Raw genomic sequence first — 27,963 nt, 5'->3', positions numbered from 1 at the left:
TTGTCCCGCGGTGATATAACATGAAGAAAAATAAATGTTGCCATACATTTCTTTTGTCTCACGACCTGTAATGTCATGTCCAGAGTGGCTGAGAGTTATCATCTTCCTACACTGTCCCGTGTGGCATTATAGGCTACATGCTGTAAGTGTTTTTTTGCTCTGATGACAAAGAAAGGACTCTCCATTTTCTTTTTGACAGCCCATCAATGACAGGCGCCATGTACATCCTTGGGATAGATCTGGGAATAAAGCGAACGTTCGTCTCATCTCTGCCGTAGCCGTCAGCGGGCTGAGGACTGAGGGAAAATCAAGAGACGCGGCGCCGCTCTGGCGCAGCCTTTGAAAGAATGGTTGAGGTAACGTCTCACGAGATGTCGTTTCACAGATAACTTTTATTTATATAAAAAAAAATCAATTTCATATGAAAAGGGGGCGTTCACATTCATTGGTATGCTAGCATTGTTAAAGGCATATTACAGTGGAGTCAAAAAGGGAGATCGTAGGACTGTTTTTTTTAGTTCTTCACAACCTTCAATATGTAATGGCCGATATGTACCTTAATAAAATATTCCTTAACCACTGTACCTGACACTTTATTGCAAGATATGCTCTTTCCTATACAAAGTCAAGTATGTGAAAGAGAATACAATGATTCAAATTAATTTACAGTACAGCTAAAAAAAAATAGTATATACAAGACACATACAAACGTAGAAAAGAGATATGCACACTTCTCGACAAAATTATTGCATCATTCAGTTTTATCTTGACAATGCCTGCAGTATGTGTACATCGGAAGTTACAATCTTGAGAGAATGACAACCATTCTCCTCTTCAATACATTTAAAGAATGCAGGAAAAAAAAAAACTTCACACTGTATTGCAATTATTTTGTATTACAAGTCTTTTCCTGACGGTCAACTTCCCATCTATAATTCAAGCCTTCACCCAATATATGCTGCAATATTGCACAGCAATAAAAACATTAAACCTATCAATAAATAAAAAATGCTTAAAAAAAATAATTCCATGACGTACATATAAGAAAAATGTTTCAAATATTATAGGCCAACAGTGTACTTAGTGCACAAAATACAGCAAGGCAGAGTTGTGATAAAATCGATGTCCATCTGTGTCCATTCAAACAGACATCCTGTAAGCCAGGAAGTCTGGTCCAACAACAGCTCTTAGGGTGGGGTCTCGATAATCAACAGTGGCTTCCTTCCCCGCCCGCCTCATTTCCCTCACCTGAAGGGCACATTTCCTGTGGACATTTACTGTATTACCGTGACCTTTCTTAGGTTTTAGACCAGGCAAGTGAGATGAGCGGAATAGTAATGGTAGGGAAGAGGAGAACCGAGGCGAGGAGAGGGAGCCACTTGAGAATACCGAGACGCACTCGTACGGGGCGGGGCGCGGCGCAGAGAGAGAGGCCCAACAAGATGGGCGGAGCTTAGTTGTGCATCAGTGCTCAGCAGATTCATTGCAGTCATTACCGTCAGGTCTTCAGTCGCCTCGTCTCCCCGGCGGGGGGGAACGACGTGTCTCTCTATTCCGTCAGAATATCCCCTCACGCCTGGGCATACAGTAGCCAGCTGGTGCTGGGGTTTACCATGCTCTCTCACATGAGACAGTTTCAGCTTCGGAGCAGAGGCACAGCAGAACCCTGAAAACCCCCCTTGAAGTAGGGGGTTTCCCAGCCCCTGGAGCAGGGGCGGTCAGAGCTTTTGGTTCGCATGTCTACCCCACTCTCCTCTTATCTCTCTCGCCATCCCTGACCCTATGAGGGGGCGCTGCCCGCGTCCGTGGTCGCCGCGCCCTCGGTGGGGTCGTAGAAGCAGTCCTCGTTGACCACCGAGGTCAGGCTCTGGACGCTGAACTCCCTCTCCAGCAGGGCGTTGAGGTCAGCCGGCGCCGCGCCGTCCGTCTGGCTGTCCAGGGACCTGCTGTGCTCCCGCATGCTCAGCAGCGCCCCCTGGCTGCGTCGCAGACTGCCGCCTTTCTTCTTGACCACGTTGAAGCGGCCCCGGGTCAGTTTGGGCCGGCTCTCCGGCGTGTCCACCTCGGCGCACTCGGGCTGGACGCGGGGGGCGGAGGCGGGGGCGCGCTCCGACGCCGCCGCCACCACCTGCTCAGAGAGCGTCAGGTGGAGGAACTGGGCCTCGATGGCGCTGGCGGGCGACACGCTCTCTCGACTCTCCCTCCGCCCACCGCCGCTGGACTCGTCGCCGAGGATGTCCGACTCTTTGACCGGGGTGGAGCGGGGGCGGGTGCGCGAGGCGCGCCTGCAGCGGGCCTGCAGCGGGGGGAGGGACCTGACTTTGGCGTGGGGGCAGGCGGCGGTGGTGATGGCGGTGGTGAAGGAGGAGGGGCCTCCGGAGGAGCTGGGGGTGCTGCTGCCCAGGCTGCCCTCGTCAGAGTCGGGCGGCCCGGGTTTGAGAGCGCCGGCCTGGGTGGCGGGGTCCGGCGTGGGGAGCTGGCACAGCCAGGAGGCCCTGGAGGAACCTGGAGGGGAGAGCTTCCATCAGGTCCCGATACTCAATCTGGACAAGCGTAATATACAGTATATGGACAAAAGTATTGGGAACACCTACACACTACGCCCACAGAAGCTTTTACGACATCCCATTCTAAATTCATAGGCATTAATATGGAGTTGGTCCGCCCCTTTGCAGCAATAACATCTTCCATTCTTCTGGGAAGGCTTTCTACAAGATTTTGGAGTGTGTGTCTGTGGGGATCTTTGCCTATTTTTGCCCATTCATCCAGAAGAGCGTTTATGATGTCAGACACTGATGTTTTTTAGGGTCCCCGTGGCGAGGAAGAGGCGCTCACCTATCCTAGCGGAGGAGGGCAGCGTGCAGTGCAGGGGGGCGAGGCGCTCCTTCGCGCCCCTCTCGGCAGGGGCGAGGTCGCCCCTCATGTGGCGCCTCACGTTCTCCCTGAGGACGGAGCGGAGAACCTTGATGATGTTCACCTTGCACTCCGGGACGCTGGGGGGGAGGCAGAGAGGGGTGGTTAATATGTACCCCGGGACAGAGGGGAGGGGAGAGAGGGGGTTAATATGTACCCCGGGACAGAGGGGGGGAGACAGAGAGGCGTGCGGTTAATATGTACCCCGGGTCAGAGGAGGGGAGGCAGAGAGGGGTGGGGTTAATATGTACCCCGGGTCAGAGGGGGGTGGGGTTAATATGTACCCCAGGACAGAGGGGGGTGGGGTTAATATGTACCCCGGGACAGAGGGGGGGGGGGGGGGAGCAGAGAGGGGTGGAATTTATTATGTACCCCAGGACAGAGAAGGGGGGGGGGGGTGGCAGAGGGAGCTGGGGGGTGATGTGGTGTGGTGAGCGACAGGCCCCTCGTTAGCCGTAATAAGGTCCAGCCGCCCTCTCACCTGCTGCACAGCTGGAAGAGGGTCTCCGGTCGCCCCTCCAGCTCAGACTTGGTGTGGATCAGCTCCCAGATACAGTTGGTCTCTGTCCCTTTAGGAGAGGACGGGGTGGGGGGTAGACGAGATCTTTTAATCAAGAAGTGGTTTCGAAGGAGTGGTGTGTAGTAGTGAGTGGGAGATTGTGTGTGTGTGTGTGTGTGTGTGTGTGTTGCTGTCCCTCTCACCTGCAGTGTTGCCTAGTCGGACCTGCAGTGCGGAGAGGGGGATGAGCCAGCGGAACTTGACGGGGTCCTGATCACCATGGGAGTGTGCAGAGCGAGGGGTGGGCTGTAAACACACACACACACACACACACACACAAGATGTTGCATCACAAAGGAGCATCAACGCTGTGAGAGTGTGTGAGAGAGTGACGGAGAGGGAGAGAGATGATGATGATGATGATGAGAGACAGAAGACTCACCATCTTCTTCTTCAGCTTGTTGCTCTCCCTGTAGACCAGAATCACGGCCTTCTTGAACACTGATAGGAGAAACGACAGGAGACGTTTTGGCTGCGATCGCTACTCTGAAAACAACTGGCATACGTACACCTTACTGTACATACAGTAAAGAGACGACGCTGCTTCGGAAGCACGTCAGATATGTGAATTCATGTCATTCACTGGAATATGAATACGTTTTATACATTTACATACTACGGGGAAGCTTAATAAAACATTTAACAATTGATTAAACTGTGTCGACATTTCCATCTGTTGCACTGTTGGAACTCGCCAGCGAAGCCACTGGAACCACCCAGACCATGACATTTCCAGAAAGTGCCGGGCGGAACTGCCAACAGCCTTTTGGCTCTGGCGGGGGGGGAACTTGTTTTCCCATGATGCCGCTGTGCTGCGGCGGCGACGGCGGCGGTCTCACTCACCGAACACGGTCAGCTCGGGGTCCTTCCTCATGCGGCCCAGGGAGGGGTGGGGGTTGAGCCAGGCGGCGGACGAGTGCATGAGGAACTCCCCCATGGAGAGCTCTGTGACCTGGGAGAGAGGGGGCGGAGTTGCCTGGTCAGACGGCTGTGGGCTCGATGTGAGACGCCTAAACTAGGAACTCCAGACGAGGGAATACTGAGTGTGTGTGCTACAAACAAGTGTTCTCTATGTTGGGCACGCGTTAATTATTCATGGCAAAGGACTCGGGATGTTTACAGCCAGCGGATTGGTGTTGGCTGTGAAAGTCATGTATATAATGTAATGCTGTGTCAACTTAGGATAAGATGGCATAACAACATGGAGAGGGGGACAACTAGTAACCTACAACAAGTGCTGTGGTGATTGAGTCTAAGATGGATACAGTAGATCCACAGCATTTAAATGAATGAATGAATGAATGAATGAATGAATGAATGAATGAATGAATGAATTATAGCAGCTACTGTATGTGTATTGAACGGTCGGGTAGGGTACCTCTTTCTCGCTCTGCTCTGCTACCAGCTGCTCGAATACAGAGCCGTAGTCCTCGTAGATCTTCTGCATCTCGTTGATGTGGCTGGCCACCTTCTCCATGGCCTTCAGGGCCTCTGTAGGCACAAGAGAGCCAGGGGGATATGTGCCGTGAGTGTGTGCCTCTGTATGTAGCTCTGTGTGTGTGTGTGTCTGTGTGTGTGTGTGTGTATGTGCGTGTGTGTGTATGTGTGTGTGCGTACCAGTGAGATGGTAGTGCTCCCCGCTGTCCACGTCGGTGAGAGACACCAGCTCCCTGAGCAGCAGGGGGTACTTCAGCACTCTCTGGACCGGCTTGATCAGGAAGGACTCCAGGGTGGACGAGTGCTGCTTGGTGGGGTTCCTCGCGTCCAGGAACTCCTTGAAGGCCCGGTCGGTCTTGGCTGCGGACGTAACACAACCGTCAGACTCACCCTGTCCACTTTCAGTCGCAGGTTGCATAGCTTGGTTGGCGTAATGGTTGTACTGGTATGGACCGCGACATTGTGTCTTGGTGCAGTACCATCGATCCAGCAGGGGGCGATAGAGGCTACATCCTCCTCGCCCCAGCATGACCACTGCAGTAAGAATGCCAACACTCCACTGCAGTTACAGTAAAACATGGTTGTTGACATGAAGAGTAGGCGTCGTGTTCTGATTCCGCAGACAGCATTCAGAACACCAGCATAGTACAAAAACACAGCAGTATCACACTATTAAAATATGAATATAGCCTATGACGGATATTAGGTGACATAGTGGCACTGTGACGCTCTGCGCGACTTTTCAAAGGGTGTCGTCGGTGACGTGTTTTTTAAGTGAAGACCGTGGGACGCAATTAAGGCATTAATTAGCACGCGGAGACGCAGACGGACAGCCCCATTGACACACTGCAGAGTACAGTAATTGGCAGGCAATTAACAAACAGAACGTGATTGAGAGTCACTGACAGATTCTGATCAACGCCTTGGCCGTGCCAGGTTCGTGTTCGCGCGTGCAACTGTGATTCTTGCGTCACTGTCTTGCACTGTGCGTGATCCTCTACGCAACTCCAGCAAACGCCAAGTGTGATCCGCCGTGCTGTCGTGCGCATGTACAGTAGTGTTTATGCCCTGTAACTGTGGTCTGGCCACTGATCTCTTACACCCTGTGATTGAATGACCTTTTTTTTACGGTGTATTGCTCCGCTGTGCTCTGCTGGTGAACTGTCCTACTGTCTGTGAGTTACTGCACTGCACCACAGCATCAGTGCCGGGTCAGCTCCGACCGCGCTTCTTCCCAAGTCCGCCTCGTCTGAGCGCGTGCCAGCGTCCGCCCCCCGCCCGCCCGCCAGCCCTCCATTAAAACCCGATAGCGCTACCCGCATCGAGGAAAGCCCCCGTGCAAATCTTGTAATGGGACCGTTTTAAGAGGCACGGGGGTGCAATTCCACTCATCTCCCCCCCCCCCCCCTCCCCTTCCCTCCGTCATTCATCCGGCGCCGGGCAGTGTGCCCGCCGTGCGGCGTGAGCGAGGCCAGCCAGCGCCGCGGGCGTAAATCACCCTCGGCATTTAGAATCTGTCATACACCCGCCGGGACGCCAGGAGTTATTAGCGCCGGGCCTGTCAGCGTTGGATGTTTTTTTATATTTTTTAATACGTCGCACCTGGCTTAGTTAGCTTTTAATGCTCCATCACCATAGTGCAGCAGCGATACCCGGCTAGCTTCCAGCGTTTCTTGCAAAGTGGGGGAATCCTCCTTTTTTTTTGGGCCATAAAAAGCCTTGGGCCTTGGCACGCATTAATCCCATTAGCGGCCTGTGTGAGCGTGGCAGGAGGAGATGGGGGAAAGATATGGGGGTTGATGTGAAGCAGAGTGGCATCAGAGTAGAGGCTTCACTCGGGAACATCTACTACGGTGAATAATTCATGCTTTAACCTAAGGGACCAAACCTAGCATGTAATTCAGACAGAGTGCTGGAAAATGATGGAGATGATGCAATGTGGAGGTAAGTGTCAGTGTGTGTGTGTGTGTGGGGGGGGGGGGCGGGGGGGGGGGGGGGGGGCGCACATGCATGTGTTTGGCAGGAAATGAGCAAAGAGAACTGCAGTACCTCTCTCCAGAACTTTCTGGACCTTGATGTGGTTTGCGCAGAAGCCGCTGTAGAGCTTGAAGTGGTCGGCGTAGTAGAGGAACGAGCTCCCCAGGGAGAACAGCGGCTTCTGTAGAGGAGGGAGGGAGGGAGGGAGGGAGGGAGGGAGGGAGGGAGGGAGGGAGGGAGAGAGAGAGAGAGAGAGAGAGAGAGAGAGAGAGGGAAGAGAGAAAGGGAGTGTGACGAGAGGTTGGTGGAGAGCGAGATGGTGCATGAGAGAGGAGCAGAGAGACGGATAGCACCAGAGAGCATCATGGTAGATGAGAGAGAGAGAGAGAGAGAGAGAGAGAGAGAGTAAAAGAGTGTGAACATGGAAAGTCACGACCTGACCTCTCTCACCTTCCCGTCTCAGGGGACTGCTTTTAAAAGCCCCCCCCCCCCCCCCCCTCCCAACATCCCCATACACAAACACACACTGACCCCTGACTACAGACCTCTTTATCAACATACCATCCTCACAGCTCGCAAAATCGATAGACCCCGCTCGTTGTCATGTCGATGCTTTAAATCAGCCATGCGTGCACATGAGACATCTCCTCAATAATAAATACGCCTCAAGGAGTGTCGGCACACTCTGTGTTTTCAATACCACAGTGGCAGGTGAGTCATTTGCTTGTGTTTGGCGTGTGTGGGCACAGTTCTAGTGACTGGCATTACGTGGTGTGCAGGAATTCGCACGCTGTCCATGAGGTGTGCAAAGAATCACTGGTTTGTATCCTTCTGTAGTCAGACTGATTTGGTGTGTGTGTTGTGTTGTGTGTTGTGTGTGCATGTATGTGTCTGCGTGTGTGTCCCTACTTTAAACTGCACAGGGGTCTCCAGGGTGGTGAAGTCGGGCGAGGAGGCGATCCCCTCCTCCAGAGTCTGCAGGAAGACCCTCTGGAAGTCTAGCATCTCGGGGAGACTGCCGAATAGACTCTCCATCTGGGGTGGAGAGAGGGAGGGAGGGTGGAGAGAGGGAGGGAGGGTGGAGAGAGGGAGGGAGGGAGGGAGGGTGGAGAGAGGGAGGGAGGGAGGGATGATGAAGAGAGGTGGGGGGGAGTTGTAAGAGGGGAGAAAGCGATGGGAGGAAGAGAGGAAGGAGGAGAAAGAAGGAGCCACGTCAGTCGTCGGCGAGCCAGGCGGCACAGAGCAGCACTCAGACAGTCGAGGGCACCGATGTCTGGGAGAGGCACTTGGGGACAGACATTTCACCATCTCTCTCATACACACATTCGACCTTGCTCTTTCACGCTCTCTTTCTCACTTTCTCTCTCTCACACTCACACACACACACACACCCCTTCATTAAAAGCAGTTTGGGGTGATGCAACCTTCTCGATTCTGTGCCCGGACATGTCCGAGTGTCCCTTAATGGGGTTTTAATTTGCCTCGGTGCTCAGCAGTACTATCGATGGATTTCTGCTGCCAGACGCCCTCGGTTGGAGGTCATGCAGAGAGCTGCACAGTGTGTGTGTGTGTGTGTCTGTGTGTGTGTGTGTGTGTGTGTGTGTGTGGAGGACTGCTAAGGTTATTGGCATTCTCTAGCTGCACAGCCATAGGCTTCTTTCCCAGAGAAACAGGCACATAAGGACCACGGTCGGAATGCTAATTTGAGATGCGAGGGAACTAGGCCATTGGTGTGTGTGTGGCACACTGATGAGAATTAAGAGTTTAACACACATTAATTTAGAAGGGATTGTCTGGGGTAGTCTGTGTGTGTGTGTGTGTGTGGCACACTGATGAGAATTAAGAGTTTAACACATTAATTTAGAAGGGATTGTCTGGGGTAGTCTGTGTGTGTGTGTATGTGTGTGTGTGTGTCTCAAGGGATTCCACAGGGTCATGGCAGACGACTGCTAATTTGTCCTTCAGTGATTCCAGCTATAATGACAGGGACCCTCGCTGAGTTCATTGACAGCCCCCTACCTTAATCAACACTACATTAATCCCATGTCTTCTATCTATTCAGCGCCCTCTAATGACCACTAGTGCATCACCCCCCCCCCCCCCCCCCCCCTCCCTCGGGATCTGTGGCCCCGCCTCCTACCTCGTCCAGGGTGAGGAAAGTCTCCTTCTGCAGGGGCTTCAGGTAGATCTCAAACAGGCAGCTCAGGTCCTACACACACACACACACACACACACACACACACACACACACACACACACACACACACACACACGGTCAGTGAGAAGCATCAAACAATGGCACGCGCATTCTATCATACCCTTATCTATGCCCCCTTCTCTCTGTCATTCTCTGTTCTTCCTCCTCCTCTCTCTCTCTCTCCCTCCCTCTCCCTCCCTCTCTCCCTCTCTCTCTCTCCCTCTCTCTCTCTCTCCCTCTCTGCGCTTTAACGTGCGTGTGGCCTGTCAGAGCGTCATTGAGATATTCTCATTAGGCGGATTTATGGGCCCGGCGCCGCCCGCGCGTACGTATCCATCCAGCTGTAGACGCAGCGCAGCCCAAGCCCAGGCCAACCCTGGCCAACATCACAGACAAACGGCTACAGATAGAACTGCTGCAGTGGCGGCAGCAAAGCATGCTGGGTAGGCGTTCTCCTCCCCCTCAGAACAAATCACCGCCGGAGAGACATTAAAGAAGGAGAGGAGAGAGAGAGAGAAAAAACAGACAGGAGGTTCAGAGAGAGGGAGAGAGAGGTAGAGAGAGAGGTAGAGAGAGAGTGAGGGGTGTGAGGGAGAGAGGTAGAGAGAGGGGTGTGAGGAAAATGGAGGTAGAGGGAGAGAGATAGAGAGAGGGGTGTGAGGGAGATAGAGGTAGAGGTAGAGAGAGAGGTAGAGGGAGAGAGAGGTACAGAGAGAGAGGTAGAGAGGGGTGTGCGAGAAAGAGGTAGAGGGAGAGAGAGGTAGAGAGAGGGGTGTGAGGGAGAGAGAGGGAGAGTGGTAGAGAGAGAGGGGTGTAAGGGAGAGAGAGGTAGAGAGAGATAGAGAGAGGTAGAGAGAGAGAGAGAGAGAGAGAGAGAGAGAGAGAGGGGTGTGTGGGAGCGGAGGGTAGATGGAGAGAGAGATAGAGAGAGAGAGGTAGAGAGGTAGAGAGAGAGAGGGGTGTGTGGGAGAGAAAGGTAGATGGAGAGAGGTAGAGAGAGAAGGGTAGATGGGGAGAGAGAGAGAGAGAGAGAGAGAGGTAGAGAGAGAGGGGTGTGTGGGAGAGAAGGGTAGATGGAGAGAGAGGTAGAGAGAGAGAGGGGTGTGTAGGAGAGAAAGGTAGATGGAGAGGTAGAGCGAGAGGGGTGTGTGGGAGCGGAGGGTAGATGGAGAGAGAGGTAGAGAGAGAGAGAGGTAGAGAGAGAGAACGGTAGATGGAGAGAGAGGTAGAGAGAGAGGGGTGTGTGGGAGAGAAGGGTAGATGGAGGGAGAGAGAAGGGTAGATGGAGAGAGAGGTAGAGAGAGAGAGAGAGAGAGGGGTGTGTAGGAGAGAAAGGTAGATGGAGAGGTAGAGCGAGAGGGGTGTGTGGGAGAGAAGGGTAGATGGAGAGAGAGAGAGAGGTAGAGAGAGAGAGGTAGAGAGAGAGAACGGTAGATGGAGAGAGAGGTAGAGAGAGAGGGGTGTGTGGGAGAGAAGGGTAGATGGAGAGAGAGAGAAGGGTAGATGGAGAGAGAGAGAAGGGTAGATGGAGAGAGAGGTAGAGAGAGAGAGGGGTGTGTGGGAGAGAAAGGTAGATGGAGAGAGAGGTAGAGAGAGAGGGGTGTGTGGGAGAGAAGGGTAGATGGAGAGAGAGAGGTAGAGAGAGAGAAGGGTAGATGGAGAGAGAGGTAGAGAGAGAGGGGTGTGTGGGAGAGAAGGGTAGATGGAGAGAGAGAGAGAGGTAGAGAGAGAGAAAGGTAGATGGAGAGAGAGGTAGAGAGAGAGAGGGGTGTGTGGGAGAGAAAGGTAGATGGAGAGAGAGGTAGAGAGAGAGGGGTAGATGGAGAGAGAGAGAGTGTGGAGGATAATCAGCAGGCTCCTCTGACAGAATTATGGTGGAGACGGGGAGGAGATCATAGAGGAGCTCTTTCATGTTCGGCGGGGAGACGAGGGTCGAGCTGCAGATTGAACTGCGCGGGCGTCACGGCGGAGATGACGAGCCGGGGATATAAACAACAACGACAACAACTCTGTGGAGGGGGGGCCGCTCCGTGACCCTGACCCCCGCAGACAGCCGAACGCTACGGAATCCTAAGACTAGGAAGGTAAAAAGGCTTCACCAGTCCTGCAATATCTTAGGCGGTTTAATGACCCCTCATGTTATAAGTAACGTCGTCTGATCATCTCCATAAGCCAAAATGGACGATGGTGCTTTTCGAACATGGCTCCGGTGACGCACGGGAGACCCCCTCATTTGAGCTCCTCCTACTCGACCGCCGGACGCGGAAACGACAGAGGCCGGACGTCCCCGTCCCTCACCTTGACGTAGGACTTCTCCGTGTCCACCAGCTCCTGGATGACCTTGCGGAGCTTCTCGGTGGCGCTCATGTGTCGGGGGCAGGGCCTGAGCGGGTTGGCCTCGCCGCCGCCCACCTGGCTCTGCTTCTGGGCCCGGCCCGGCCGCGCCCCGTTGCCCTCCATCACGCCTCCGGAACCCGCGCCCTCCCGGAAGCTCTGGTAGAGGGTGCACACCGTGTCCACGCTCTGCAGGGGGCGACAGAGAGACACGGGCTGGTTAGAGGAGACTGGTAAAAAAAAAAAAACAGCACAACAATAAGACGCAAATACCCTCAAAATGTCCGTTTCCTTAAATCCCCGCCCTTGACAAATCAACGATAGCATATGACGGAATTGGTAACGCCCATGTAGAGAGGAGCGCATGCTTTCACCTATCCAAGCGTCTTAGATCTGGAAGTGACCTCAGGGAAGAGCGGAAGGGAGGATGGTTCACTATTGAAACAGGGCCCACGGTTGAAGGTGGCGAGTCAGTGACAGACGTGCAGGTTGACTGGATGCATGTTTCCTATTAGGTAGTTGTGATAGAATGGAGGGCCGCTCACAGCAGATCCATCTCCTGTTCTATATAAGGAAACTGCAGTATCTTACACCCCCCCCTAATAATGAATGGAGTACTATGTCCTATGGAGTACTCAGTGGTGCACTTAGGGCTAATAGACCCAGAGCACCGCCCACAGACGCCCAGTTCCCATATATCACCCCCAGTCTTGCATTTCCAAAGGCCGCCTAACATCCACGGTACACAGAAGCCTTACTGTACTTCAGCGCAGATTAACACACAGCACCGCTGCTTCATATCGCAAACACTCGTTGAAACTATCAGACAAAACCTGTCCGAAGTCGAGACGGAAGACGTCCCTGTGTTCCTGTTAGAAGACGAGCTGACGTGAACCTGGCGAAGCTAAAGCCGCGGTAATTCGGCGCCAAGCGGAGGAGAGGGGGGGGTGGGGGGGGGGGGCGCTGTGATTGGACGCTGGGAGCTCGGAGGGGCCGGTAATGACAGGCTGCTCGGCTTCAGAGGGGCGGGGGGGGGGAAGCGGGGGAGCTGCTTGTCACCCTGGCAGGCGAAACAGCTGCTCCGCACTCCTCTGTGTGCCTGTGTGTGTGTGTGTGAGTGTGTGTGTGAGTGTGTGTGTGTGTGTGTGTGTGTGCTCTCAAACGCCAGGCTTTATTATACTGTTCATAAGCCCGTTTCCAAATATTGCCCCATCAAGTGGGATTGCACAGCAACGGTTTACTCACAAACACACCAGCCTCCACACACACACACACACACACAAACGCACACACACGTGCAAAACAAACAAACAAATCGGTAAAAGCAGATCCAGCAGCACAGCACCCCGACCCACATTAATGTCTGAGTGAGTCACTTGCAGCAGAGCAGAGTGGCTCTTCCTGCATCACAGAGACGCAGGGGGACACACAGGGACACACAGGGGGACACACAGGGACACACAGGGGGACACAGGGGGACACACAGGGGGACACACTGCAGCTCATCATCACTTAGATAATGACAGAGAGGACACTCACAGCAGACAAGGTACCAACGCAGCCTCAGTACTCATCTGGAGGGAGGATACCCACTGGGTAGTGTGTGTGTGTGTGTGTGTGTGTGTGTGTGTGTCTATTTATTTGGACATAAATTATGAAGGTGTGTGTGATTGTGTGTGTGTGTGTGCTCATGCTTTCCAGGCGAGACCACCCATCAGTGCTCTGGGAGTCCCAGTATGAGGGCTGATCATTAAGAATGATGAGCCTGAGAGAGCAGGAGGTCCCCACTGCACTGGGACCATCACATCGATTGGGCTGAGCTGCATGGATGGATTACACAATGACAAAGAACCACTACACACACACACACACACTCTCACACACACTCACTCTCTCTCACACACACACACACACACACACACACACACACACTCTCTCTCTCTCTCTCTCTCTCTCTCTCACCGCATTATTCACACAAAGCCACGCAGAAGACACACAGTCAGAGTCAGAGCCAGACACACACTCACACTCACACTCACACACACACACACACACACGCAGGCGAATGCACACAAACTGAGCTATCATACTGTACGCGCACACACACACGCTCACTGGAGTCTGTGATGTTTGGGCAGCACTTAACAGGGCCGGCCGGCATCAGAGCGTGGCCAGAGGGCGGTCTGCAGACAGAGACCGATAGACGATGGGAACATGACTCGGGTATAGCTGGAGCTCTGGCTCGCGCCACGCCCGCCAAGGAGCACGCACACACACGCGCACAAATACACACACACACACTGCCGCCAGGTGACAGCTTGACAGCTAACCCAAATATCCAATTACAGAGCCGGGAGCGGGCGGAGGCAAGGAGATGGAAGACGAGCGGATTCGACAGCGCCGGTCAGGAACCGCGGCTCCCGTTTTTCTGGTAGCGCTTGACAGCTCCCGTCTGCGTTTCCCTGCTTCGGACTGTTTATGCGGCGCGCTGGCTTCTCCGGGGCGCCCCGACTGAGCTGCCGGCGCTGGAAACGCCAGGAGACGGGAGATGGACGGTCGACCTGATGCCCGCGACCCGCGCACGCAAACGACCCCGCACGGTGGGGTTAGAGAATCTAAACTGACGTTAGCTTTGGATCGCATCCACACAGAGAGGGAGATTTCCACGCAAGCTACCTGATGGTGAGATGATAAGCTCAGCCCAAGAGGTGATAGATAGAACAGGACAAATTTCCCCCCGAGGAGAATCATTAAAGTATCTATAAGTGTGTGTGTGTGTGTGTGTGTGAGTGTGTGTGTGTGTGTGTGTGTCTGTGTGTCTGTCTGTCTGTCTGTCTGTCTGTCTGTCTGTGTGTCTGTGTGTCTGTGTGTCTGTGTGTCTGTGTGTCTGTGTGTCTGTGTGTCTGTGTGTCTGTCTGTCTGTGTCTGTGTAACAACATCACTCCGGAATGGTGGCACAATACTTAGCATGGTCACCTCACAGCAAGAAGGTCCTGGGTTCGATTCCCGCCGAGTACGCTGTTGACCAGGGGGCGAATTCTCCCCAGGGTTGTCAGTCACCCAGGTGGGGTGTCCCCCGGGCCTTCCTGTGTGGAGTTTGCATGTTCTCCCCATGGGTATCCCCCCATAAGAACCCAGCCCGGGAAGGACGACGGGATGGGTTAAGTGCAGAAGAAGCACTTCATCGGCAACCTTTATGCGTGTGTGTGTGAGTGTGCGTTTCCCGTGTCGCCCGTTGCACTACGCGTGTGCCGAGTCAAGTGCACTGCATGCCATTTGACGAAAAAAGACCCGTCACTGTCCTTCTCTCTCCCTGAGCAACGAAACCCGCCCCCACTCAACCTGTCTCAAGTTAGCATGTCTCCACTTACATAGAACACCCACAGCCCTAAAAAGCCATTAATACTCAATGCCGATGGGACGCTCAACTGAAATATTTTTCAATTCCATTTTTTTTACTCTCGAAGTTCGCATGCCACTCAACATCCCTGGGATGGATGATTCAAATTCAATTTCACTTCTTAATCCACTCAGCGCTCAAAGTGGATTATTCTCCCGTTCATTCTACCACACTGTCTGTTGTATCATGATGACTCAAGCCTTCCAGCGGTGATGAGCCTCAAACTGGAATAGAAACTCAGACAGGACCCCTGTTCCCGGACCCCTGTTCCCGGACCCCTGTTCCCGGGGCGCCACTCACCAGGACGAACAGCCTGTAGAGGAGCCTCCAGGCGGCGCCGGCGTGGCGCTGGGTCCGACGGGCCAGGGAACAGCCCTTCCTGCGCAGCCGGCCCGGCCGGGAGCCCGGCATGACCCGCGTTTGACCCGGGCTGGACCGGACCCGACCGCGCCTGTCAGCTATGTACGGCTGGATGAGCCCTAGCGGTCGTGTCGGGACTAGCCGAGCGAGGCGGCTCGGTCCGGTAGTCCCCGGTTTCTTTGCCTCGTCACTGTGTCTCTCTGGCTTCTCCTCGCCGGTGGTCGGGCTGTTCCACCTCCTCTCGCGTTCTGCCTTCCTTCACCCCTCCTCCTCCTCATCTCCTTCCTCCTCCTCACTGACAAACCCCCCTCTCTCTCTCTCTCTCGCCCCTGCCGTCAGCACTGGGCCCGGATGAAGCGTCGGTTTAAGGTACACCTGTCGGGGTGGAGGGGGGCTTTGACCGGGATCCAGGCATCGATCCTGCGCCTGGTGTTCTGTGAGCACTAGCTGCTGACCACAGGAAAGCGCGAGCTGCTGGCCACCGCTAATCTGCATATCAATCAGGAGTGGACCGCCTGGCTTGTGCAAACGGAGGGGAATTCCTCCCACAGGGTCACGCGCGCGCGCACGCACACACACACACACACACACACACACACACACACACACACACACACACACACACACTCACACACAGTCTCTCTCTCTCTCTTTCAGATTCACACACTTTCAATGCTTCTCTCTTTCTAAACCTCCATATCTTTATCTCTTTTTTACACACACACACACACACCACATCTCTCTTTCAGATTCACACTCTCAACTTTTCTCTTTCTAAGCCTCCATATCTTTCTCTCTCTCTCTCTCTCCCTCACACACACACGTCTCTCTCTCTTTCAGATTCACACTCAACTTTTCTCTTTCTAAGCCTCCATATCTTTCTCTCTCTCTCTCCCTCACACACACGTCTCTCTCTTTCAGATTCACTCAAAGCTTTTCTCTTTCTGAGCCTCCATATCTTTCTCTCCCTTTCACTCACTCACACACACGCACGCACGCACGCACGCACACACACACACACACACACACACACACACACACACACACACACACCTCTCTCTCTCTTTCCCCCTCTCTCATCCTCCTCACCGCTCCACGTGACTCGGGGGTTTCCAGAGAGGACAGGGCTTTGCTCAGTGGACAGGCCTGCTGCTCTCTCAATAGCATCGCTACAATGAGGACTCTTCTGGCCTGCGGCAGCATGCCCCGCCCACACGGGCAGCTGGGGCCCACCAGGGGCTGACCAGCGGGACCCGGGGACAGCGGGGGCCCTTTGGTAAACACTGCTAAACACTGCTCACACAGTAGAGTCTATAGAAACGAGTAAGTAAGCCCTTTAATAAGGTTTTAGCCAGCTGAAAAGTAATCTACTGGCGTCACAGAATTCAATGTTGTTCAGTGGCGCGGAGCCTACATGCTCAGTGCCTCTGTGTCTGTTTATTGTGTGATGACGACTAGCCACAGCTTTATCCAAAGCGACTTACAATACTTGACCCTTTAAACGTGGGTAGTCTGCGTACTACTACTTACCAGAGCTCGCAAGTGCATCTCCTTTCTAAAACAAGTGACCAAGAGTGTAATCTAGTGCTGAAGCCAAGGTGCAAGAGTACTGGAGCAAAATATACAGCGGACATGAAAGTGTTTGAGCCCAGGGTTTTCAAACAGAAGCCACAAGAGGATGAGGTCAAACTCACAAAACCTCTCTCTCAGGTCACTCGGTTGCCGGACGCAAAAGGTCACGAGAGACAGCGGTAGAGGTAAATAAAGAGGAACACCAAAGAACCGAAAAACAACCCGAACGCTGAACCATAACGTTAAGATGTTTGATCATAAAATCCCCATAGCCAGTCAATTGGGCCACACCGTCACGGTCGACCACACGCAGAGTTTGTGAACGCGTGAGATGATGTGATGAACACGACAACGCCAAGGCTGTTCCAGGAGTGTCCTTCAGCTCTGGCTGATCCATAGCAGCGCTGACGTGCGGCCCAGGCTTCACTCTAACCTTAATGGTACTTCAATGCCCCTGGGGACTTCTCACAAACACTAAATCAAAATGGCTGTCTGTATTACTATACATGACACACAGACGCACAGTTCCACAAGAGTCCACGGAACGCATGTGTGAGAGGAGGCGGAGGGACCTGGCTAGCTAAGCAGGGCTGTTTTCCAGGGACACGGATTAACACTGAAGCGTGCCAGCCTGGCGGTAATGTATCCACCAACCGGTTAGGTGTCTGAAACAACACCTCTCTCTCATACACACACTGAGGCACACAGGTAGCCAAACACCCACTCACACAGGTAGCCAGACACTAACACACAAACCTTGGCTTCTTTTCCAAACTATTATTTCAAACACTGCATAGAGGACAGTAAGAGACGCGCTCTGGTGAAAAAACAGGCTCCGTCCGACTGGGGAAGCGGAATCCTCAAGCCTCAACCCTCCTCAGACATTAAAATACAGTCATTATAAACCCAGCTCAGCCTACTTTCCAGATGAAACGCTTTTTAAATCAAAGTGGAAGCCTCTACGCTCCAACAAAAGTCCCCTTGCAAAAATGAACAAATAAACAAACAAACAAACAAACAAACAGTGAAGTGCAGGAGGAAAAGGGATGCAATAGAAATATGGGGCGTCCCTCAGGCAAGCGGGCCCCATCCCTCACAGGAAAGTGTCCTGTCACGCCGGTGTAAACGGCTGCAGAGTGGAGGTGATTCATCCCCGGGTAAGGCCTATTGTGCCACGTTGCCCTCCTCTTTTCAAAGCTCAATAAATAAAGATAGGCACTCGTAAATCAAAAAAGATGGGGAGGGGTGAGGAGAGAGCCCCCCCCCCCGTTCCATCGTTCTGCCCCATTTACCCCTTTTATTATTTATTCTAAACAAATATTATCCCAGCGAGTCTCCGAGGAGCCTGCGAGTGCACGCTTTAATAATGCATGCGCTCGAATTAAAATCCCATTCTGCCGGGCGTCCCCGTGGGCAGGTGACACCTGTGGTGACAAAGCAGGCGGGAGATAACGGGCGACGCGGGCAATCAAAATGACGACGGGGGAAAGGTCATGACAAAACACGAGTCGGGATCCTTATTAAAAACGGACATGGAGGTAAAAATCGCAGCTCTCCGTACAACCCGGCCGGACCGACGTAAAACACAGCAAAACGCCAGCGATGGCCGACCCGCACTACGCTGCGCACACCTGCCGCTGACGGGACAAGCGTCTGGTAGGAGGGCCTCGGAAGACCCGGAGAGGACGCCCCCCCCGGGCTTAATATACACCACCGTAAAGATGCAACTCCATCAAGGCGCGGACGCCCGACCTGTTCCCCTGCAGCTGCTGTGTGATAAACTAGGGCCGGTTTAGACAGCAGGAAAATGATCATGACCACCATCACTGTGTTCCCTTAGGAGGTAGAAAATGACATAGATCACAATCACTGTGCCCATCCTGACCTGCTATAGTAAACATTAGAATTAGCCCTGTTTGAGACAGTTAGGAGTAATGAGGCCTGTTCTCAATAGATACTGTAGACAGAAAGATAGACTGACTGTTCTTGACCTATAGGAACAGTTCAGTAGCCAAGTGACCATTGTTAACACAACCAAGACAACAAATTCTTGATACCTCAAAATAGTCTGACAGCTAACTCTCCCCGCTCTCTCACCGACGCTACCAAAAGACCCGCGCCCGTCAACAAGATCATCCCGACGGCGCCCGCCACGTTACCGGGAGTCCCGTGGGCTTGTGGGCTCGGTCCCCGAGCAGCCGGCGCACGGCGAGTGGAAAGGGCCCCCCCCCCCCCCCCCCCCACGGTACGGTCATAAACACAGATTAATAAACACAGATTATTAACATGCTCACGGCCATATGCTGGCCGATGGACTTTAAGCCATTATCATCATCACCCCTCGCTGAGCATTCACACGCACGCACATACACACACACACCACATCCTTCTTTGTGAGAGTCAAAGAACAAATTTGCACCAGTGATACTTTCAACCATATATGGCGTGCTGTGCTACTAGTGTTACTAGCTGTGTATTTCTAGTAACTCACAGCCAGAAAACTGCGTAAACTGCTTAAACCTGCAAGACACTTGGCAGTTATTCAATGTGAACTTAAAAAGCCAGACCAAAGAGGGTGTGGCTATAGCGCGCCTTAAGAGAAATCCCTTTAAATGCTCTTAGTTATGGTTGTGGGGATTTTAAAGGGGCTTAATCTGTCTAACCGTTTGGCCAGTGGCAGAGGGCAGGATTGACACAACATTCTGCCTCGCAAAGAACAGAGAAAGACCGACATATCTGATCAGCCTTGGGATACCAACACAACAAACGTTTACATATCATCAAGTCAGGAAGTCAGTCATCAGGTCAGAATGTCAAGTCATCTAACCATGATGCAAATAAGCAAATAAGAAAGAGCAAAACCTGGATGGTCGTGCATTAATTCAACCCAACATCAAATCAAAGTTCACATTTAGTTCTGTTGGTTGTGTCGGAAGAGTATCAACCCCTAGATGAGTTTGGGGTGTAGTGTAGCCCTATTGTGTCGAGGTGGACAGTAATGTTTACCCAGTGGGAGGTGAGGAGTGTGCGCGTGAGGGGGACAACATTGTGTGTGTGTGTGTGTGTGTGTGTGTGTGTGTGTGTGTGTGTGTGTGTGTGTGTGTGTGTGTGTGTGTGTGTGCGTGTGCACAGGGTCTCTGCTCTGTCTGGGGCCAGATTACCTACTTCCCATGCCCTTGGGAGGATCACTTACCAACCCATCTGCTTGTCTATCTATCGGGCTGGAGGTGGGGCAGCGTTAGGGGAACTGATGTGTGTGTTTGTGTGTAGGGGGAGGGGCATAAGACCAATAGTAGTACCTCAGCAGTAGTAGTGCCCAATCCCTGATGGACTTCCTTGGGTGTAACCAATATGATGAACTTCGCCTAGCCAATAGGAGGGCAAGTTAGAGCTACCACTATTGCGCTAATACAGTAGCTATCCAGTTCTTAGAATGAGAAACAGAATCAGAAGCAGGCTTATTGCCAAGTAGGTTTTCACATACAAGGAATTCGCTGTTATGGGGATGTTATGGGGAAATTCAACTGCCACCCTCAAATCATAATGAATCACTCCAACACAACTAGGGAAGCACTTCAACCCCCCCCCCCCCACACACACATACACATCAGGCGGCTCACACTGGTGTAATATGAGCAAATTGGAAAGCACCCAACCAATTAATCAAATCCAGCCAGTCTTCCGAGGGAGGCGATTACACGCTGTGACAAGAGGCTTGGAATGAGTCTTTCCTTTCCATCCATCTCAATTGACTTTCGGGCCGCGCTGGTGCACCTATGCTGATACATGGGTGCTTTTCTACCCGGCGACTAGATTGTTTTCTGCCGGTCTATGCTCCGAGGAACACAGACACACACACACACACACATACGCGCGCACACACACACGCTGACTGGCAGCGGTGAGATTAAATTCCACTATTCGCAATGACAGCAATCGTGTTTGCTGTGACAATTTCTCACAGTTCCTACTCGGTTTGCTGTACCTGTTTGTCTACCGGCAGAGAGAGAGAGCAGTGGGCTGTCTCTTTCCTGCGTACTCGCGCACCAGCACGCACGCACACACACACACACACACACACACACACACACACACCTTGGTGCTTTGATGCAAGAGCACACACGACCCTAACCCCCCTCCCCTTCCGCCCTTCACACACACACACACACACACACACACACACACACACACACACACACACACACAGAGCCCCATAGGCAGCGTTCCTGCTAGGCTGAGGCGTGGCGTGGGCAGACGGTGTGCCCGGAGCCGAGCCGAGCGGCAGAAGTACTGCAGTGCGGATCCCAGCGCAGCGGGACTGCTTCCTGTCGCTGGGCAGACGCACCACAGGGAACACGGGAGTCGGTTCTCCCCGCTACGCCCCTCCGCTGACCTCAGAACAGCCGCTACAGAGTCAGACTGTTCAAACAGCCCAACAGGAAGACATACTGTATACTGAAAGTGTGTTTTGTTAATCAAGCTTGCACGTTTGTGTACCGACCGTACCGTGCTACGGTAGTGCATAGGCCTGCCGGTGCATGACTTACAGTCGGTGGTGTGCGGTGGTGTGTGGAGAATACAGGTCTACTGTATGCAGTAGGCGTGAAATGTTTCCACACACAGGGAAGCATATGAACCAGTTATAATAAAACTGATGATAGGAGCGTAGGTACAGTGCGGAGGGATACGGCCTCATTGATGCTATAAGAGATTGGTATTTACACACCATTTCAATTTCTCCGTCTCTCTCCCTCTCCCCCTTCCTCTCTCTGTCTCCTTTCTCTCTCTCCCCCTCTGTCTCTCCCTCTCTCTTCCCGTCTCGCCCCCCCCCCGTCTCCCTCTCTCTGTTTCTCTCTCTCTCTCTCTCTCTTCACACAGATGAAGTCGATATCATTAAAAAACATAGCTTTTCCAGATGACCAGTCATTAATGCAGCTCAATAATAAGCCCTTGCATAGACACTTCCCCCACGTCTAAACCAGCTCTATTACCATAACGCGAGGCCAGATTTCCGACAGGACACGCAAACTCACTTTCATGACTTCAATAAGTTATTATTTACATATCGCAGAAAAAGAAAAGGAAAAAAAAAAGTGATAAGAATTCAGTAGAGGCCAAAAATAGGCCTGAACGGTTCTTGAATTCACAAGAGACGAGCGTTGGCATACTTACGGGCTAGTGGAGCCTTCGCAGTCTGGACAAGGAGCAGATGGAGATTTCAGTTCTAGTTTTTCCAAGTACGCAGCTCTATGACGGCCTGACCGTGACCTCTCTAAATCCCAAGGTAGGGTGAATTAACTAAGCGTGCATCGGCATACATCGAAAGACACGACTTGACAACCTCCTTCAGTTGAATTCTTGACAACCTCCTTCAGTTGAATTCTATCTCCTCCAGAGAGCGGCGTGTCTATTCTGTCTGACGGAGGGGAGTCAAGAGAGGATATGAGCAGTCGGGGGTGGACCACAGGGCTCCATGTGTCCTCTGAGGACGCTGGCCCCTGTCTCCATGTGTCCTCTGAGGACGCTGGCCCTGTCTCCATGTGTCCTCTGAGGACGCTGGCCCCTGTCTCCATGTGTCCTCTGAGGACGCTGGCCCCGTCTCCATGTGTCCTCTGAGGACGCTGGCCCTGTCTCCATGTGTCCTCTGAGGACGCTGGCCCTGTCTCCATGTGTCCTCTGAGGACGCTGGCCCTGTCTCCATGTGTCCTCTGAGGACGCTGGCCCCGTTTGACTTGTGACTCTGACAATCATGTGAGTGTCAGCAACAATACTTACTCATTGTGTGTGTGTGTGTATGTGTGTGTGTGTGGTGTGAGCGTGTGTGCGTGTGGCAGGGTGGTGTGTGTGTGCGTGCGCGTGCGTGTGTGTGACCCAGAGTGACAGTTGGGAGAGGTCAGTAAACGAACTGCAACAGCATGGGGGGGGTGAGACTCGCCCAGATCCCCCACTCTCTCTGCCGGGAGACAGTAATGAGCCTCTCTCTCTACTCCCAGCACCAGAACGGAGTAATTACAGAGAGGGTCTGTAAAGACTGGTGCCAGCCCGCCTTCCTCTGGTCTACAGCTGTCCCTGGCGACGGCTGCCAAACACAAACACTCACACAGTGTTCTGGTTTGAGACGTGACATGTAGAGTGCATCTCTCTCTCTCTGTCTCCGTCCCACTCCCTCCCTCTCTCTCTCCGCTGACTCATCCAGCGCAGTGTGTGTGGGCAGAGCCCCCCCTCCTTACCTTGCTGTGTTGGACGGGCCTGTGGCTGCGCTGGTGGCGGTGCTGTAGACCATTCTCCAGATCGGGGCCTAGGGACTCTCCGGGGACATGGGGCACGGTGGACACGTCTGAGGAAAGACAGCAGTTAGCGTATTAGCAGTTCAGCTAATCAGCAGGTAGCCGTTAGTGGTTGGACGACGGCAGTTAGCGTTAGCCACATTTTCACAGAATGGCGTTTGGGCAGTTGGTCTGAGAATCAACTGTCAAACGCACGCGAACAGACGTTCGGCATGTAGTTCAGGGCCAAGGAGGTCGTTTACTTGTTTTCTGTTTGCAGGATATCATGGCGCAGCAAACGCGAAGCTACGCCACACACCGCACCCTTGTTTACTGCCATGCGACCCTCTCCTGACCACGGAACATAAACACTGTGTTATAGTGCCGTGCCATCACGAGCGTCACGGTGCCAGGGACACGCTACATTTGCGAGTGTTCTACACAACAGTCACGGCATAATGTGATTACACCAGTATGCCTCCTCCACTGGTCTTTCAACTGAGCAAGCCCCACTCTTACTCCTTCTTTCCATCGGATGTTGTGGGGCTAGCTTTAAGCGCTTGACGGCCTCTTTCTTGTGGCTTTCATGAGCATCCTGTTGAGTCACAGCCCTGTGCGCCCTCGCTAGCACACGCGAGCGTGCACACGCACGGGCGCACGCGCGGTCTCCGGTTCAACGCACCTGTGCATTAGAAAGGGGCCAAATCTGATTACATTTCGGTGAGTGTGTGTGTGTGTGTGTGTGTGTGTGTGTGTGTGTGTGTGTGTGTGTGTGCTGAGAACGTTCCGTGTTCCTCCCCACCTCTCATTAAACTCTGAGGAGACGCTCGCGGCACACGAGAACGTTCCGGACTTCTCCGGGCCCCTCTTGATTGTAGTCGGGGAGATAAACAGTGGTAGGTAAACATAAAGCTGCTTTGGAGGCTTTGAAAAGGACTGCAGTAACTGTCACGATGTAGCTAAATGCAGCTGGAGTAGAGAGAGACACTTTTAAGTGCTATCAATCCATCATTCCACGTTCAAATAAACACAGAGCAAGATAGCTGACGGGGTACGGAGTGGTGTTGTGCTCACGGGCTCACACACACACGCGCGGTTCACAGAGTTTGCCTCGCGCCCTTCTCCTCAGCCTGAATGGGATCACCCACCCTCTAGAGGCAGAGGGGAGAACTGCAGCCTGCATAGCTGAAGTCTGCCTCTTGCGTGATCTGTGTGTGTGTGTGTGTGTGTGTGTGTGTGTGTGTGTGTGTGTGTGTGTGTGTGTGCATGTGTGTCTGCATGTGTGTCTGCATGTGTGTCTGCATGTGTGTCTGCATGTGTGTCTGCATGTGTGTCTGCATGTGTGTCTGCATGTGTGTCTGCATGTGTGTCTGTGCACGCGCGCGGGTTTCTTATCTGGCCGACAAGTCGTATAATCTACTTGACGCGCGGGATAATTACCATACTATCCAGTAATCTCTTATCAGTGGTTTGGTTCCAGGATGTACTAACGCATTTCTGTCATTCAGAAAGCCCCCTCACAGCACACTGTGGAAAGCGTAAAACCAGATGTCCTGGAGAAGCGCTTTCTCTGAGAACTACCCCCTAAAATGTGATGTTACATAGTATTGGTCAGAAATGTACCATAGTATTTGAGGCAATTCTGAAAACGATCAATTCATTTTTATATAGCCATTAAAATTATAGGACCTGGGGGGTGGGGGTGGGGGGGCTTTATTCGGCCACACCGTGATCACACAGTGAGCAGCGACACGGCACGCACACACACACACACACACACACACACACACACACACACAGGCAACTTTTGGTGTAAATTGCTCCCTGCATTTAACCCATCCAAGCCGTCCTCCTCCAGGGGCAGCCAGGAGCAGTGGGCAGCCATCGTTCATGGCGCCCGGGGACCAAGTCCAAATGCTCAGTCCAGGTCTTGGTCAGGGATCTGTTCTTCTGCATGTTTTTCGGTTGTATGTATTGGGTTCTTTGGGAGGAAACCCTTGCAAATGCGGGGAGAACATGCAAACTCCGCCTTCTTGCTGTGAGGCGACAGTACTAGGTACTGCACCACCGCGCCACACCTGAGTGAATTTGGGATTTACTGTCTTGCTCAAGGACACTTTGGCACCACTTTGCCGTATAGATAAACGTTTGCCGCTCAGCTAAGTAACTACAGAACTACAGTATGTAATTTTAACGTTTAACAAATTAACTGTTTCATATTAAAACAATAACACTACATACTCAACAAACAATTTCACAACACCTCAACAAGTGCCACTGCTCTTCCACTTACCCTCAGAATGATGAGGTGAGAAGTTTTTAAAAAGGTTTATAAAAAAAAAAGAAAAAAAAGAAAAACGGACTCCTCAACCAGCTGTTAATTTGGTGTACTAGCTGACTTCATAAAAGCCCTTACTATCGAGTTATATCGACCTGTATTCATACATTAAGGAACTAAGCCTATATAAACTGTTCACACCCAGATTAAACCCCTAAACCCCTATAGTCACACAAACCTCTAGACTTTGACTCTCTTAGTCTAAGAGCGACTAACTCGATAACAAGTCTTCTGTCACCACAGCTGATCAGTATGTCTTGACGGGGCTGGCGTGTTTTTAAGGAAGTATAGGTTTATAAACGACGTTCGAGTGTGTGTGTGTATGTGCGCGTGTGTATGGTGTCTGGTTAGGGGTGGAGGTGTCAGAACAAGAACCTTTGACTTCTCTTCTCTAAAGTCCTAGAGATACAGTAACTAGACATGGTATGGAGACCAGAGATTATCAACACAGATACTGTGCCGTCACCATCCTGCCAATGTTTAAATGTATACATTTTTGATATTGGTAAATGTATTACCGTGTAATTGCTTATGATATATATATATACACGAACTGTACTGCAGAGGATATGCAGGGTATCCTGGCCTGATTTCTGATCGGATCGCATGGCTGAGCTGCTGGAGTCAGTGAAGGGAGCCAGAGAAACAGCTTGCTGACGGGCCATTTCCAGGGAAACTGGTATCGAGTGGAACTAAGGCAGGATGGTGGTGCCCACACACACGCATACACACACACACACGCATGCACACACGCACGCGTGCGCATATAAATGCATGCACGCTGTAAATGCATGCACGCATAATAGCACACCCAGACAACAGACAAATATGTACCCTCACACGCACACACAAGCACATGCGCACACGCACACACACGCTGACAACAGAATGGACACCCCGTACCCCCGCAGCGTTTGGCAAGTAGTGGCATTTCTCTGGAAGTGTGACTCTGACACACACACACACACACAAGCGCACACACACACACACACACACACACACACACACACCATCTGTCACAACTAGCGGCCCAGGGACGGCTGCGAGGTGCTTTGCCATATTTCTTATATGAGGACCACCAATATCAAGTAGGGCTGTCAAAGTTAACACCTTAACGCTCGGGATTAATCTGGAAACTTAAGTGCTTAAAAAAAAAAGAAGAAAACTATTCATATCACCACATTTGAATCCAACTTCCTACCCTAATTCCAAACGTGAGTGTTGACCTGAATGAGTTACTGGAATGATGTGAACCACAGGTTACCTGCGCGTTCCACATACCTTTCAGTAGCTAATCCAGCCAGGTAAACGCTTATGTAAACACTGGCTGAGATAACACGATGACTGAGGACACATCGCCCGGTGTGCAAATTTTGTTTGAAAAAGCTTCCAGATAGAAGTTTAGATAAAACCGAAGTTGTGTGTGCATATTAAAGTGAAAGTTGTCTTTACATGGAAGCAAGTTGAGTAAAAACCAGGTCCGGCCTGGCTTGGCTGATGGGCGCATACAGCTCTTCTTTGGATAAGTTTGTCATACGTTTCTTCATTCTAACATCACACATATGCCTAATTGTTTTATCTCCGTCCCCCAAAATACAAGTAAATACTAGTATTTTATTTTACTAGTACAATAAAATACTAGTATTTTTTAGCCTTTTCAAGATAATGTTACATTGGCCTTCAAGTTGTTGATAATCAGGAAGGCCTTTGAATCTTTGTAATGCACCAGCTGTGTGTCTCTGATATGCGTTTTCACACATACAGTAGGTGTGTGTGTGTGTGTGTGTGTGTGTGTGTGTGTGCCGTCTCACCTGTGGTGGACTTGGCGCGGTGGTGTGCATCCAGGAAGTCCTGCAGCAGCTGGGATTGGTTGGAGGGCGGGGCCGGTGGATCTGAGTCAGGGGAAGAGGCCAGGGGGGAGGAGGCCAGGGGGGGAGGGGCCAGGTGGGGGTCCCGTCTCAGGGTCAGCTGGAGGGTCCGCTCGGCGAACAGGGTCTGGATCAGAGCCAGGTCCAGACTGGAAACACACTGGCTGTTCAGAACCAGGATCTCGTCACCTGGCCTCAGACCTGCGTATAGACACACACACACACACACACGCACACATGCACACACACGCACACACACACGAGACACAGTTAAATGACACACACTCAGAGAGAGACAGACAGACAGACAGACAGACAGACAGACAGACAGACAGACAGACAGACAGACACACACACAGCGGTCAGTTCAAGTACCTTCACTGAAGGCCAGTCCGTCTGGGAGCACCTCGCTGACAAAGATCCTGCTGTTCCTCTGACCATCTATGTGCCCTGTGACTGCAAAGCCTGATAACACAGGAGGAATCAGATACAGGGAGGCGCACGCACACACACACACACACACACACACACACACACACACACACACACACACACACACACACAACACACAACACACAACTCACACACACACACACACACACACACACACACAACTCACCAAAGTCTCCAGTGCAGGCCGGCCTAGTCATGTGCAGAGTGAAAACATTCACAGGAACGACCTCCAAGTCATCATACATCTGCAGACAAGAACAGCTCGGTCAGAAATCTCAGGATTGAAACA

At 52.2% G+C, this 27,963-nt stretch overlaps 2 protein-coding genes across 2 annotated transcripts in view; one reads left to right on the top strand and one right to left on the bottom strand.

The window, feature by feature from the left end:
- Nucleotides 1-266, top strand: part of tfb1m (transcription factor B1, mitochondrial) — a 25,826-nt gene extending 25,560 nt beyond the window's left edge. Inside the window, exon 8 of the mRNA XM_084438164.1 lies at nt 1-266. This exon is cut by the window's left edge and continues 954 nt beyond it. The gene's annotated coding sequence lies outside the window, so the exon portion shown is untranslated.
- A 1,514-nt stretch (nt 267-1,780) lies between these two features.
- Nucleotides 1,781-27,963, bottom strand: part of tiam2a (TIAM Rac1 associated GEF 2a) — a gene marked incomplete at both ends in the record, with an annotated part of 46,739 nt that continues 20,556 nt past the window's right edge. The window contains 16 exons of the mRNA XM_084438395.1: nt 1,781-2,505; nt 2,836-2,993; nt 3,395-3,482; nt 3,616-3,718; nt 3,855-3,913; nt 4,316-4,424; nt 4,851-4,963; nt 5,090-5,269; nt 6,959-7,067; nt 7,796-7,921; nt 9,027-9,095; nt 11,382-11,606; nt 22,980-23,086; nt 27,165-27,422; nt 27,597-27,686; nt 27,841-27,919. Of these exons, the coding sequence (XP_084294521.1) occupies nt 1,781-2,505; nt 2,836-2,993; nt 3,395-3,482; nt 3,616-3,718; nt 3,855-3,913; nt 4,316-4,424; nt 4,851-4,963; nt 5,090-5,269; nt 6,959-7,067; nt 7,796-7,921; nt 9,027-9,095; nt 11,382-11,606; nt 22,980-23,086; nt 27,165-27,422; nt 27,597-27,686; nt 27,841-27,919 (2,598 nt within the window). The remainder of the gene's footprint in view (nt 2,506-2,835; nt 2,994-3,394; nt 3,483-3,615; nt 3,719-3,854; nt 3,914-4,315; nt 4,425-4,850; nt 4,964-5,089; nt 5,270-6,958; nt 7,068-7,795; nt 7,922-9,026; nt 9,096-11,381; nt 11,607-22,979; nt 23,087-27,164; nt 27,423-27,596; nt 27,687-27,840; nt 27,920-27,963) is intronic.

This window comes from Borostomias antarcticus (genome assembly GCF_949987555.1).
Source record: "Borostomias antarcticus genome assembly, chromosome: 5".
NCBI lineage: Eukaryota > Metazoa > Chordata > Actinopteri > Stomiiformes > Stomiidae > Borostomias > Borostomias antarcticus.
Note: the sequence above shows the minus strand (reverse complement) of the source record. Positions and strands in the feature narration are given on the sequence as shown.